This window comes from Oryctolagus cuniculus, chromosome 13, assembly GCF_964237555.1.
Source record: "Oryctolagus cuniculus chromosome 13, mOryCun1.1, whole genome shotgun sequence".
Lineage (NCBI taxonomy): Eukaryota > Metazoa > Chordata > Mammalia > Lagomorpha > Leporidae > Oryctolagus > Oryctolagus cuniculus.
The window spans coordinates 44,105,380-44,120,641 of record NC_091444.1 but is presented as its reverse complement, the minus strand read 5'-3'; the positions used below and the strand labels follow the sequence as shown (position 1 = coordinate 44,120,641).

General features: G+C 45.3%; 1 protein-coding gene across 4 annotated transcripts in view; it reads right to left on the bottom strand.

Moving 5' to 3' along the window:
• SLC39A12 (solute carrier family 39 member 12) overlaps positions 1 to 13,100 on the bottom strand; it is a 79,420-nt gene extending 66,320 nt beyond the window's left edge. For 3 of the 4 annotated variants that reach the window (XM_002717411.5, XM_008268293.4, XM_070055467.1), the window contains exons 1-4: positions 12,963 to 13,100; positions 11,805 to 12,141; positions 2,799 to 3,080; positions 712 to 919 (exon numbers count right to left, since the gene is read on the bottom strand). In XM_002717411.5, the coding sequence (XP_002717457.2) occupies positions 712 to 919; positions 2,799 to 3,080; positions 11,805 to 12,065 (751 nt within the window). In that variant the 5' untranslated portion in view covers positions 12,066 to 12,141; positions 12,963 to 13,100. Of the gene's footprint in view, positions 1 to 711; positions 920 to 2,798; positions 3,081 to 11,804; positions 12,142 to 12,542; positions 12,678 to 12,962 lie in introns of those variants that run through there. The other variant, XM_070055466.1, reaches the window with a different exon arrangement.
• Between the last annotated feature and the right edge of the window lie 2,162 nt (positions 13,101 to 15,262).

The following is a 15,262-nucleotide window of genomic DNA, read 5'->3' as shown; positions in this document are numbered from 1 at the left end:
AGATGCAGGCATTGCAAGCAGTGTTTTCACCACTCCATCAAACATCCACCCCAGGGTCATTAATTTCTTAGTTGTGATTCGCTTTTCTAACAGAATTCATATTGGGGTATTTGGAGGCAGATTTGAAAAATAAGTTGATCAACGTTCAAGTTATTTGTCCTGTCAAATTCAAAGAAATGTCCAAAACAAGCACTGCTGTTCCCCTTCTGACATCTCATTTTATTTCAATGCCCTAAAAGCTGGTAGTGAGGAATGCAGCAAGGAACAGACGTCTCATTATTTTTGTTTAAAATTAAGTGACTGACATTTATGATTATAAGCAAACTGCTATTAAACCTCCTGCAGTACTTGGAACAGTATTTTGTCATTCCATGCAACACTTTGCCACCTCTGGCCCAGAACTGTGTTCCAAATAGGAAAGCATTTAGTCAGTCCTCATGGCAGATCATAAAATCTCTCTCTTTAGCTCCACATCTGCTATTTCAATCACCATGGAAATGACCAGAGGTCATGTTTTTTACCTCATTCCCACGTAGACATCACAGCATGTTTGCCCCGGAAGGCCACCTGGGCAGTCCTACTACATGCTGGGAGAAAATGGTATTTAAAACATACCTGCACAAATTCAGTCCTCACACAGCTTCAGCTTCTCTTGCACCATTTATTTGGTGGATGTGTCTTGGGAGTGAAATTCATGAAAAGCATCCTTACCTGCTAGATGGAGAGTGTGTGTACTATTCAAGGAGCTGAAAATGTATTCTGTAAAATAGTCTGGGGAAGGCAAGCTTCTTCGCCCCAGACAAACACCTTGGAGGGACAGCGCGATGATCATCTCCGCCAGCTGAGGAAGTGTGTTTTCATCAGCACCATCGCTGCTTAGGATTCCAGATTCTTTCTGTAGTGTTTCCGTTTCCATACACTGAAATCGAATGTGAAGTAAAGAGAAACGTAACTTCTGAAGGTCTTTTGAGTAACACCTATCTAGGATTTCCCCCAAAAGGAATAGTTCATCTAAAAGAATATTGAATTCTTAGTGGAAATAGGGCAGCTGTCCTCCTCCTGTCTCTGAAACTCTATTTAGAAAACACTGCACTTGTTTCTTTTATCTGCCATGCTATGGGATTTTTACCCACCACACTGGCCCACATTTAAAAAAAATATATTTATTTGAAAAGCGCAGTTACAGATGGGAGTCGGGGTGGGGGGAGGGAGGGAGAATATGAATGAATCTTCCACCTGCTGGTTCACTCCTCAAATGGGCCTAATAACTGGGGCTTAGCCAGGCCAAAGCCAGGAGCTTCATCTGGGTCTCCTACAAGGTGCAGGGGCCTAAGAACTTGGGCCATGTTTATCTGCTTTCCCAGGTTCATTAGCAGGGAACTGGATTGGAAGTGGAGCAGCTGGGACTTCAGCCAGGGATCATACCTGCTGCACCACAATGCCAGCCGCCCTCACAGGGCCATCAACCTTGCTCATTACCCTCTTAAAGGTGTTTTCTCCAACAGCGTCTCCTACTCTTATTGTTTACAGTCTTTCAGCTGGCAGATTCTCTCCAAACTTCAAGTACACCCTGCAGATGCATGACTATCACATTTATGTTCCCCTGTATTGACTTCCTGCTGGTTTTTTGCCTTGTATCATCACCAGGTACCTCCACTTTCACATCTCTTTTTAATCTCAAACTCCATGTGTGGGCTCGCTATGAATCAAAGCCAGCAAAGTGGCTGTGTTCTTTGAATTCCTGGGACACATTAGGACCTTCTTATGCTTGCAAAAATTTTCCTTGATTCAATTATGAGCCACTCAATGTATCTCGCCTAATATTTCCATTCATTTACTTACATACTTACTGACTGCCTACTACATGTCAAGCACTATATTAAACCCATTACATATGAACTGAAACAAAGAAGGTAGGTTCATCAATAGAGGACCCCGGGGGAGAGATTAAATATAGTTACAGCAAATGGTACACTTGGTGGTCATTAAGTCACAATATGATAGAAGGTTCTGTTGGGCTTCTAGAAGCCAGAATTGAGACCAAGAGCCAAATGAGTTTATGCACGTCAATGAATACATCAAGAAAAAATAACTAGTTTTCAGCATACTCCTCAAAGTGTGTTTATGGCTGCTCAACCATTTGAGAGAATGCAATGCACATACATTTTCTGTTCAGAAAACTATGTGCTGAAACTTCCCACTACACACCAGAAAGCAAAAACCTAACAGACAGCTTCATTTCTGCTAGCATAGCAAAGAAGGTAACAGGAGATTCAGAGCCTGCTTTCCACAAACAGGAGCAGAAAGAGATGTGAAGCCTTGAATTCACCTTGTGCACAGGTCAGAAGCCCCGAAAGTATAGCACGTTAGAAAATGCTGCAAAGTGCTGCCTCTGTGAAATGATTAATGATGAGTTCACCTCTCTCACCCCATTTCTGCCTTCTTCTACGGCCAGAAGGCAAGCAAAGAGACACACTGCCCATAACAGTTCAGGCCTTGGAGATCGATCCAAAAGCCTGAGTCACTTATTGGAGAGCTCATGGGGCTGAGAAGCGAGCTGCCCTGTCACTCTGCTGGCACGCCAACCCGATCCAGCTAAAAGTCACCGTCCAGCTCATAATCACATTTCCACTTTTGGATCCCGAATCTGAAGTCGTGGCATGAAGCCCATAACTAAATACTACCAGTAGCTAGCTCCTTTCAAAGTCCTTAGAAGGCTTAGGAATCAATAAGTGACCAAACGTCCATCTCTGTGGCTGCATCTTGGAGAATTAAGTTAGCAATTGTGCCCTTCTTACCTGGCTCCTGGAAGTGTCAAAGTACTGCCTAGTAAAAGCCAAGATATCTTCTGTCTCATTCTGTGACAGGAAAGTGGAGTCTTCGTTCTGCCTGAGGCTCAGCAGGCTGTGCAGGTAAAATGTATACTCTTTATTCCTCATGTTGAGCTTAGAAGCGCAGATCTCTTGCTGATGAATAATGTAGTAGAGCAGGAGAAGACACACTCTCTGGACTACTTCCTCTCTTAGCTCATCTTCCAAACCCCCTCCAGCGATTAGTAACAATGCATCGGGTTCAAGGCACTGAAGGAAGAAAAAAAGACAGAAACAAAGTCTAGCAAACTGGTCCAATACACCACCAACCACACGGTCAACACTGCTTCTGTCTTATGCATAGAGGGCAAGGTAAGCAGCCAACAGCTGGATCCACCTAAGAGAGTAGCAGTCGGACATCACTGTAACAGTGATGCTCTTCTAAGTAGCCCTTTCTTCTAGGAGTGGGCCCACTGATGTAGGCAGGCAGATAGGATAAAATTGATTAGATTTGTGAGCTGGAAGACCACGCCTTCACCACGCCCCTGTGTGAGTTCCTGTCCCTACCTGACCACAACTGTACGCCCACCTGCCAATCAGACTAATTAACCACTCCCCTTTGGAAGTGGGCAAAAGGCCTAGAGCTCACTGGGCCCCTCCCTTATTTTCCCTCACTGCTGCCCTTGATCCCCTTGTTGTCCTGAGCCTTTGGGGTGTGTGGCCTTCCGCCCGACCTCTGCCTTCACTTTGCTACCTGTGCTAAGCTGCTTGTGGCTGCTCATAACCAAGCTCTCACTGCACGTGGCTCCTGGCCTGCTCTCTGCTCCGTGTATCCCAACTTAATCCCTGGACTTCCTTCTCTCCCTCAGATAGAGCCCTCACTCTCCTATGCATTTCCCTAACCAAATTAAAAGCTTAAAAAGACTTCCCATGCTGCCTGGGTTATTTGAGTCAGTATTCAGAATTCTTCTGAATTCATGGCAAAAGCCCATACCCTTACTGATATGAGAAATATTGATAAGCACATTGGTTTCACCGCTAGGTCCAACTATAGTTGCCACAAGTTGTTCATTTGCTACTTTGCATAAAACCTGATTTTGGCTGTTACGTGATGCTTCGTTACACACAGAAGAAAATCCAGGCTTCTCACAGTTTTCTCCTTGGTCCACCCTACCTCTCTAACCTCAGTATATTTCTGCCCCTGTGATTTTCCTGTCAGTATCACAAAGCTCTTTCCCTGTCATCTTTCAAGTGTCTTTGCTGCCCTTGACTTTCTCAGATCCCAGCTTAAAGTGGCATTCTCCCTCCCTCCGCTCACCAGATGCCTTCCCAAAGACCTCCAACCCACATTCCCTAGCACAGCGAAATTTAGTGCAAGACATATAGATCTTTTAAATTTTCTTGGAGTCAGCACTGTGGTGCAGCGGGTTAACGCCCTGGCCTGAAGCACCAGCATCCCATATGGGCACTGCTCCTTTTCAATCCAGCTCCCTGCTATGGCCTGAAAAAGCAGTGGAGGATGGCCCAAGTCGTTGGACCCCTGTACCCAAGTGGAAGACCCGGAAGAAGCACCTGGCTCCTGGCTTCAGATCAGCTCAACTCTGGCCATTGCAGCCATCTGGGGAGTGAACCAGCAGATGGAAGACCTCTCTCTCTGTCTTGACCCCTTTCTGTAACCCTGTCTTTCAAATAAATAAAATAAATCTTTAAAAAATTTTTCTAGTAATCACATTTTAAAAATTAAAAGAAATAGGTGAATTAATTTCAATATTTTATTTGACCTTATATATCTACCATACATTCATTTTGACATGTATTCAAAAATTTAAAAATCTTATTGAGATACTTCCTATTCTGTCAGAAAAAGTCTTTGAAAACTAATGTGTGTTTTACACTTACTGATGTAGGCAGTGAGTATATTATTTTCCATCCTAGAATCTTTTCTCCCACAGAGATAAAAATATTAGGCAGAGACTAGTAACATGCACAAATAGGAACAGAATTTATTTAACAGTGATAGAATGAACAGAAATTCTTACACGAGTGTGGACTACCACACACAGAGAAATACCCATCATGAGTGGGCCAGTGTTGCCAATGAAAGAGAAAATGAGAGTAACATCTCTAAGCATGGTCCATGGTGAAAAAGAGAGAAAGAAGGTAGTGTATCTGAGTGGTCTACGGTGGAAAGAGACTCTTCCCCTGCTGTGTACCTCTTTTTATAAGGTAGGGGGTAGTTCTCAATCAGATATACATGTGCCCTGGTCCTGAATGTGACAAGTACATCCTGGAAAGGTGGGCATGTCAAATTGACAGTTAAAGAGACAGCATTACTTTTAGGATTACAAGAATTCCAGCTCACCTAACCTTTAACTAATGACTGGTCACACTATATCCTTACCAGCTGGATCAGCGCACAGATGCACGTGCCTAGCAGCTACTGTGTTGAACACAGTTTTTTTTGTTTTGTTTTGTTTTTTTGACAGGCAGAGTTAGACAGTGAGAGAGAGAGACAAAGAGAAAGGTCTTCTTTCTGTTGGTTCACCCCAAAAATAGCCGCTACGGCCGGAGCTACGCCGATCCAAAGCCAGGAGCCAGGTACTTCTCCTGGTCTCCCACTTGGGTGCAGGGCCCAAGGACCTGGGCCATCCTCCACTGCCTTCCCAGGCCACAGCAGAGAGCTGGCCTGGAAGAGGGGCAACCGGGACAGAATCCGGCACCCTGACCGGGACTAGAATCCGGGGTGCCGGCACTGCAGGTGGAGGATTAGCCCAGTGAGCCACGGCACCAGCGAACACTGTTCTATAACTTAACAGTTTTTTAATTTTCTTCATAGCACTAGTATGATAAAATTATTTAGAGGTTGGGCTTTTGACACAGTAGTTAAGAAACGTTTATGAATATCTGCATCTCATGATAGAGAGCCTGGTTTGAGTCCCAGATCCAATTCTGATGCAGCTTCCTACTAATGTCCACCCTAGGAGGCAACAGACAATGGTTCAAGTACTTGGATCCCTGCCACTCGTGAGAATTCCAGACTGAGCTCCATCCTGGATTTGGCTTGGCCTAGCCCCAACTTTTGCTGGCTTGGGGGAGTAAACCAGCAAAAGAAAGACTCCGTATCCTCCCCACTCCAAAATAAAGTAAAAATAAAAATTTTAAATGAAAAAATCGTATTTATTTGTTCAATATTATTTCTCCTCTATGAGAATAAGTGATCCATTAAGGCCATGTTTTGACTGCCCTTTGAACACTTCTATCCTCAGTATAGAGCACAGTTTCTGGCCCTCATGAAGTGTTAAAAGTCGATGAAAGAATGCCATTTGCCCTTCTTCTCTACTACCTAGGAAAACTGCTAAATATGTCCCCTACGAAGGGAATCAGAACACACTACATATGCCACTTTCGCCCACTGATTACTTTGAGCTGATGGCGTTTGAATAGCAACAGATATAGGAAAGGTTTTCTGTTCTCCCAATTTCTACCTAAAGCAGAACACAATTTTCCATGGAAAGGTACCTTCCCTTTACCAAGAGGAGAGGACATTCTCATCATTAGAGATGGGGAGTTGATGCCAAGATAAATTTGAACAAACAAACCTTACTAAAGCAAAACCCTTTTCATCTATTAGTACTCCATCCCCATATATTTCCCAGTCATTTTCCTACATTTTATCACCCCCACCCAAAACCCTTTTCCTTTACATTTGTTATATCTCCACAACTTATTGTTCTTTGTTAAAATGGTATATAAGCTGCTGGGTCTAACTGCTTCCCTAAGGTTTTCACCTCTTTTAAGGAATACCCTAATGCCACATAAAATATTAACATGAACTAAAATTTATATATGCTGCTGTTAATCTGTGTTTTGTCAGTAAGGTTTATAGGTCCCAGGCACAGAACTTGAAAAAGTAGAGGAAAAGTCTCTCTCCCTGTACTCGATCACTTATTTGGTTCACAAACCACAGGCAGCTGCCTGGCTGCTCTAACCTGACAAGTTTACATGGCACAAAGAGTTTGGATTAATATGTAGGACAATGAGAAGAAAGACACAGTCAGTATGAGCAGGAAGTTTTCTTATCAAAACAGGAGCTGCCATTCAGAGACAATTGGGGACCCCCTGGGAATTCTCCCAGGGTCTGAGAAAGCAGCTCCACTACACAGTAACAAGAGCCTCAGAGTGAAGGGTTGAGGAGTGTTCTCAGACCAGGAGGAATCTGTCCCGCTGGGGACAATTTACTACAATATCTTATTGTTCTTCTCTGAGGTAGGAGTTTTGAAAGCCCTAATTCCATGTCGGCTAGGTAACACCTGGCACACACCATCTGAGTCAGGAAGAACAAATGTCCTCCATCTCCAAGGCAAAGCACAATCTCATTCTTCCCCAAACCACACAAAGTCCAGTCCTTCCTCAACTCAACTGCAGTGGGGCAAATATTCAATAAACAGAGGGAACTCAGGGTTCCCAACAAAACCAGTGCTTAGTGTGGATATTAAGCTCCACCTCTGAAACCAGGGCAGCCCTTTTGTTCCCTAAGTAGCTCACAAGAAAAGCCCATGCTGTTGGCAGAATGACATTAAGAACTAAAGAGGTCAATCAGTTGAAACAAAACTGTAATAAAATTATTTTCTGTGCCAAATTATGTCTCAAAATCAAGCTACTTGAATACCTCCCCTGGGTATAGATAAGACAAAAAACAACACGGGGGCTGTTGGCACTGGGGGCACAGAATTTTCAGGTCATTACTACTATTAGATTTTTTTTTCTGTTATTGTTAAAGTTGTTAGCAGTCAGCTGGATTGTGTTTGGGAGAGGATATTTAGCAAAATTGTACAAAAAGTGCTACTCCATAGGCTTCTGGATCTGTCCAAGGCTGCTGACTCTAGTGAAATGATCCTTTGTTAAAGAAGAATGAACTCATTCAGGAATAATCCATTAATTTTCCTCTTAATCTTGTCAGGTGGAGGCATAAGGTTTAAGGGGGAACAACACAAGGTTTCTGGGAATCAGTTTTAAAGTTTTCATAAGAAAATGAACTTTGGGAAAAGACTGATTAAAATTCAAGGAAACACCCTCCTTACAAACTAAACTGATGACCCAGATACTTGGTAGTAACTGTCCATCATACGCTGTAGCCAGATCAGATTGCCTCTCCCAGCTACACAGCTCAGCTCTGCTTACTGCTAATATATATTGAGAGGTTCAGGGACAAAAGCATTATGTTAGCTTTCCTCTTCTATAGTCACAAGACATCTGTCATACCTGTAGGATTAACCTCAGAGGTTTTATACTCCAGGATGTTTACAATTTGCTTTTAAGTAACGAATGAATCTAGGGTATTCTTTTAAGTTGTTAGATTTGAACCAGCATTTTGACACAGATGGTTAAGCTGTAGCCTGAGATGTTGGTGTTCCATAGGAGTAATGATTCAAGTGGTAGATGCTCTACTTCCCATTCAGCTCCCTGCTAATGCACCTGGAAAAGCATTAGAAGATGGTCCAAGTGTCTGGGTCCCAGGCACTCACGTGGGAGACCTGATGGAGGTCTGGCTCCTGGCTTCAGCCTGGTACAGCCCTGGCTGTTGTTGCTATTTGGGAGTGAACCATGAATGGAAGGAAGATCTCCCTCTCTCTGTCTCTCTCCTGCTTTTCAAGTAAATGAAATAAATGTTAAAAAAAAAATTATTGGAGCCACCATTGTGAACAATAGGTTTAGCCACTGCCTGTAAAGCCAGCAACCCATATGAGCATCGGTTAGTTTAGCTCCCTGTCAAAGTGACAGGGAAAATGGCAGAAAATCATTCAAATGCTCGGATACCTGCTACCCACATGGGAGACCTGGATGGAGTTCCAGGCTCCTGGCTTCAGCCTGGCTCAATCCCGGCCATTGTGGCCATCTGGGGAGTGAACCAGAAGATGGAAGCTCTCTTTCTGTTCCTCCCTCTTTGTAACTCTTTGAAATAAATACATTTTAAAAAATAAGTTACTAAACTTTTTATAGTAAGTCTATTTTTGGTGACTGGGGACAGATACTACTTGAGTATAAAATAAAGACAGAAGTTTTATTTCTTCCTTTTCCTGCCAAGGAGCTAGAGAGATGCCGGCTGGCAGCATGCGCTGGTTCTGGGCAGGTGGGTACTAGATTTAGTGGCTTGTCTGAACGACCAAAAGAAAAGTCTTAGCTGACAAGAGTTGAGATAAACTTAATAGGTGGGTAAGACAAAGCAGAACACTTTGTTCGTTATACTCCCCGACAGGACAAATGAGTTTGGACCAGAGGTGAATTATGTGGAGGATCTGAAAGCACTGGTCCTTCACCTCGCATATGTCTGAGAACAGTTTAGAGAACACGCCTGAAAGTCAGCATCTGAGACAGTGGAGGCAGGCATGGGTGGTCAGGCGGCAGGGTGCCCGTGCTTCAGGGCCCCTGGACAAGGAAGGGGCAGACGTGGCCAGGTGGTACCTGAGAGGAGAGGGCACGGAGAGGGCTGAGCTCCCCTGCCTGCCCACGCAATGCTCAGAGGTTTCCCCCTGGAAGGCCTCACTGCCTCAGTGTTCCGGATCAGGAAGCCAAGGTGCCCCAGTCCCGAGAGCTAGAAGGTGCCAGAACAGGGCTCTTTCCCTGTGTGGTGTCGTGGTTCCCTGCATTACCAAGGGCTGCTTCTGGAGCTCCTAATCCTTCATTAAATTCATTAAAACTCTATTCTAATCCTCCTCATACAAAAATAAGCAAAAGAAAAAGCCAGGCTCAGGCAAGAACAATCCATTTTCCCAGGCTGCTGCTTGAATGGCTTGATTTCTGAATGCCTAATATGTCATCCTGATTCTTCCACCCATCAGTTTTTGCCTGGACCACACATTCAGGATGCCCATTGCCCTCTGCTGTCAGGCATTTACGGACAGACGCTCACCCTGAGCCCCGTCTACACAGCAGTCCTGGCCTGCACCCTGCCTTCCAGCAGACTCTCTCTAAAACAGTTAAGAGCTACCAGAACGAGCTGAAACGCCATGGTTTGGGCCAGAACCCGAGTGTGCTTGTGAAGGCAAGAGGCCTGTTTCCCCCTGTCTTTTCACGAATGACACGGAGCCATTTCCTGGGCTGCGCCTGTGGGCAATTCTGGTGAATGGGCGCCCTCCGAGCAGGGGCAGCTCCAGTTCCCTTCGGCTTCACCCCAGCTTTCACAGAGAAAGAGCAGCAGCAGCCACAAGAGGGGGAACCCATTAAAAACATTTCAAGCCCTTAGGCATGGAACCAATTCATATGGAAGCCAAATGGTTGGGGCTCTTGATAACGTCACTGAAAATAGAAAGTGCAAAACAATCCCTTCCCCAGGCCCTGAAAATGGAGAACAATTTTGCATGTTTATACTCCTATTTGCAAAACTAATGTTCAACCAGGAACTTCATGTTGTGAAAGGCGAACATTGCCCGAAGCACATTCGCAGAGGACCTTAATGAGATAAGATTCCCGGTTATTTCCAGTGGGATGTCTGGTGATGTCTGTGTGTATTAATGCCATTGCAGATGAGTGGCCCATTACGATGCATTTCCTCTGGGAACCATTGAGCATTCTACTCATTATTGAATTATTTATTGTTCACACAGAATGGAGGAAAATTCTATCTGTGAGCAAGACCCCTTCTGTCAGGAAAAAAAAAAAAAAAAAACACTTGGACAAGAAATACCCCTAACCCCCACCCCAGAACTATACATAATTGAGAAAGTCTGCCAAAATTTAGTTTGGAGACCAGTTATTTGTTTCTGTTTTATTTATGAATAAATTTGTAGGTTCCTCTAAAAAATCCTGGCAGTGAGGAAGGGGATGGCGAAGAGTCATGTATTTTTTTAAATTTATTTATATTTTGACAGGCAGAGTGGATAGTGAGAGAGAGAGACAGAGAGAAAGGTCTTCCTTTGCCGTTGGTTCACCCTCCAATGGCCGCCGCGGCCGGCGCACTGCGGCCGGCGCACTGCGGCCGGCGCACCGCGCTGATCCGATGGCAGGAGCCAGGTGCTTTTCCTGGTCTCCCATGGGGTACAGGGCCCAAGCACTCGGGCCATCCTCCACTGCACTCCCGGGCCACAGCAGAGAGCTGGTCTGGAAGAGGGGCAACTGGGACAGAATCTGGTGCCCCAACCAGGACTAGACCCCGGTGTGCCAGCGCCGCAAGGCGGAGGATTAGCCTAGTGAGCCGCGGCGCCGGCGAGTCATGTGTTTTTGTTTGGAGCTCTCACCTCTCCTGTTGCTCCTTTCAACCCCTCTACTGTGTCCCTCAGCACCCACCGACTTCACATTCAGGTGAGCTGGAGCGATTCTGAAAAATCCCACCCCAGGGAGGTTGAATGCCAGCGTTGGGAGGACCGAGCCCCAGGGAAGGTATTCCGAATAACCTGCCCAATTGGTTCGTGTATTCAGGGCCCAGGGCCCCCTAGTTAAGGTGAACGTGGGCCTCATGAGCCAGAGCTGAGGGTCTCACTTCACCTGCAGCGTTTCTCTCCCCCAGATCAGACTCCTCATTGTTCTGAAGATGATTACTCACCACACAACATACTAGAAAACACATCCAGAAGAGAGTACTCAAAAGTTCAATGTTAGACAGGAACTAGATCACTATGATTATACTACAGAAAAAAAAAAAAGGCATCTAACTAGCCATGTGCCAAGTTCACTACAGGCTGCAAAATAAAACCTGCAAATCACAAAGAAGAAAGGAGTAACAGCTCATGCTTGCAAATAAATACCTTTAAACAAGAAGGTTCTAGAAAAGCTTGCATAATCATTATCTTTTCATTGAAAAAATATCCCTGTCGTTAGGTTCTATGTACAGAACGATTTGTTGCATCCCAAACGTGGAAGTCATTTTACCACCATGCATTGCTTACTTGGATATCAGATGATTGGCATTTGTTTTGTTTTCCTGACGTAAATGACTAGAGAATCCATTGCTCTCTTTTGAACATGCCCTGGTACCTCATCCCATTCCATTTCACTGACCAGATTGCAGTCTCCTTGCATTCTGTCTGTCCTCCGGGGGCACCCAGTTTTCTCCAGCAATGTTTTGATGAGGCTTCTTGAGTGGTTGAGGGGTGGGAGGTCGCCAGCAGAGAGGACCTGGAGCCAACCTGCACGGCGGCTTGGACTCCCCGTGCGGCTGCCGTCCTGGGTTGAGGGCTTGTCTGCCTCCACAGAGGGAACAGGGTTAGGTGGAAGGAACAGCGGCATCCAAAACACACAAAGCTTTGTCCAGAAGCACATTTCCAGTCTTCCTTTACCTGGAGTCTGTCTTGGGCGGGTTGCTGTTCACAGGGTAAACTTGTAACCAGAGGAATTTCTGTGATAAAAGGGACAACACCAAAGCTCAATCACTGTGCCTGCAACATGTTTGGAAAGATTCTTTCATGGGGTGTCTAAGCAGATTTGCAATGACACGTTATTCCTAAACAACAAGGGGTCTGTAGGTGGCCTATAACCTCAAATGACAGGAAGCAACCATGGCTGCAGACTGTCAAAGTGCAGAGGAACAACCAAGAAGCTTGTTAGAATGCCTCTCCCTGCACCATACGGAGTCAAAGCTAGGAAGAAAATGCATCCCAGTTTTATCTGCAACATGGTTCACGTTACAGGATCTGGCAGAGCAAACACCTTGGCTTTATCCCACTCTAAGTCATCTGTGGTCCTCACGACTAAAGTAAGTGAATAAAAGTAAAGAGAAAATAAATTGTAATAAATTACCAATCTAATGTTGAAAAGTTCGAGACAAGCCAAACTTCTAGAAGAAAATAGCAATGTTCAGGAGGATTTTAGCTTGAGAATCAAGATTCTGGAAGATGAAGTATCTGAGAAAAATAGGAACGTCTCAAGACCTTGCCAGCCTTAATAAATCCACTCCCTCAAAAGTCATTAAAGGGGTGGCAGGTAACTTCAGAGCTGATCAGCTTTCTGGGGGAAAAAAAAAATCTCTTCAGCTGATTATTGAAGGAACGCAAAATGTTAGCAACATTTCCTATCAGATCGTGGCCCAGAGATGAGCTAATAATGTGGGGGAATAGCAAAGATACTTTTATGTTTTGGAAATTTTTTAAAGGTTAAAATTCTTATGTTAGTATCTTCAAAATGACAGATAGTACAAGCATTTCTAAACCCAGTGCTTACCTTCAGGAGAAGGATAAACGATTATTTATCTGGAGCTCCACAGCCTTTTAAATCTCAGGGAGTATTTTGTGGTTACAAAGTCCTCTTTTTAAAATTCCTTGACTGTGCACTGAAAGCCAGAGAGGATTATTGCAGCCCAGAGAAGTTTTCCGTTGCTATGGCAATCGCTGCTCTGAAGGTAACAATGAAAGTGGATAAAAGTGAGAACTTTCTCTTTGGCAGATTTGCAGGATGACCAAAATGTGGTTAATGAACTCAATCTTTTATATCAATATTTAGCCCATTTTCTTAGAGGCCTCTACAGTCACTTGCCTTTCCTGGGGCAGAATCTAGGTCATCAGATTTCACCTGGCACAATGGAGAGATTTTAGTGCTAGGTCAAGAGTTTTTCGTGAGAATTGTTTCATCCAGACAAACCAAGGATCTATTGAAGAATTGACTCTTTAGATCCTTATTGATTTCACAAGGTATAGAACTTGGGAAGATTTAAGGCATTTGCAAATAGACATTTTCAAGCAAAAAGCAAAGTGTGAGTTGGGGGAGTAAAGTGCTTACCCAAGCAGTAGCTGGAAGTAGGAACATTTGTTCACGTCATACATCATGACCCCCAGATTCCGTGGTAGAAGTGGAACCATCAGACTTTTCAGGTCTTGCAAAAGGCAGTGAATAAGTGATTGAAGCCACAGAGGGGTAAATCTTCGAGGAGACAAGTTACATCCTGAGAATTCAAAACTGGACAGAGTCCCTGCAAACTGCACAGAGTACATGGAAACACACGGGAATCTAAAGATTATAGAGGCTGGACAGGACCGAGTTCCATTCTGTGTGTGACAGGGCTGCTGGTGATGAGGCTGAGGAAGTGAGATAAGAATCTGGGATATTTAGACACACTGATCATTAATTAGACATGGAAACTGGGAGCAGGGGGGTGGGATAATCCTGAGAAAATACTGCTAAAAGTGACAGGAATGTATGGAAGGCAAATGTTCCTGGACAACGCTAGGCCCCTCTTTGATGACCCCTCATGGAGTATGTGGCTTTATCTAGAACTGTCAAGAGAACACGGTTGACCCATTTCTCCAGAGTTCTATGGTGAGATTAACCAGAGTTAGATATCAGATCATCAGGGGCCGATGCTGTGGTGCAGCAGGTTAAAGCCCTGGCCTGAAGCACCGCCACCCCATATGGATGCCGGTTCTAGTCCCGGTTGCTCCTCTTCCGATCCAACTTTCTGCTGTGGCCTGGGAAAGCAGTAGAAGATGACCGAAGTCCTTGGGCCCCTGCACCCATGTGGGAGACCCGGAAGAAGCTCCTGGCTTTGGATCGGCACAGCTCCGGTCGTTGCAGCCACCTGGGGAGTGAAGCAGCAGATGGAAGACCTCTCTCTCTGTCTGTACCTCTCTCTGTAACTGCCTTTCAAATAAAATAAATCTTAAAAAAAAAAAAGATATCAGATCATCAAACAGAGGAGTGGGGAACTGAATCAAAGTCAAGACCTTAGAGCTGATGGTGTAGAGGAAGTAGAAAAGGAGGCAGTAGGCTCAGGACCAGAGGAGCTATGCTATGTGGCCTTCTGCTCATCACCTGCCCCTGCCCCTACAGCAGGGACCTCCTGAGCATCACTGACCTGATTAGGAGGTTACCCAGGGAACATAGCCCAAGCCCATTCAGCAGATTATCTGGTCCCCCCATAACCCGGGACCTCCAAACACAAGTGTTCTTCCCTGTCTGTGGAGTTACCGCCTTTCTTCCTGGAGAAGCTCTACGAAGCAGATGCCTAAATCTGCTTGAATCCTACTGAACAGCTGTCCTGTTGCCCCAGGACCGGTTCCTGACGTTCTCTCACCCATGCTCATGGGACAGTGCCCCTGTTGGGACTTCAAGGCCTGCATCCTAATTCCCCAGTGCCAATGGCCAGCACAGAAACCCTACATTTCCTGGCCCCCGAGTCTTCAGATTCCAGGTTGCAGCTTAAGCCCTTCATGCCCAACTCACCTGCTTCCCAAGAAGTCTGAAGTAACCCTTTTAAAAACATATTGACGCTGGCCGGCGCCGTGGCTCAATAGGCTAATCCTCCACCTTGCGGCGCCAGCACACCGGGTTCTAGTCCCGGTTGGGGCGCCGGATTCTGTCCCGGTTGCCCCTCTTCCAGGCCAGCTCTCTGCTATGGCCAGGGAGTGCAGTGGAGGATGGCCCAGGTGCTTGGGCCCTGCACCCAAGTGGGAGACCAGGAAAAGCACCTGGCTCCTGGCTCCTGCCATCGGATCAGCGTGGTGCGCCGGCTGCAGCGGCGGCCATTG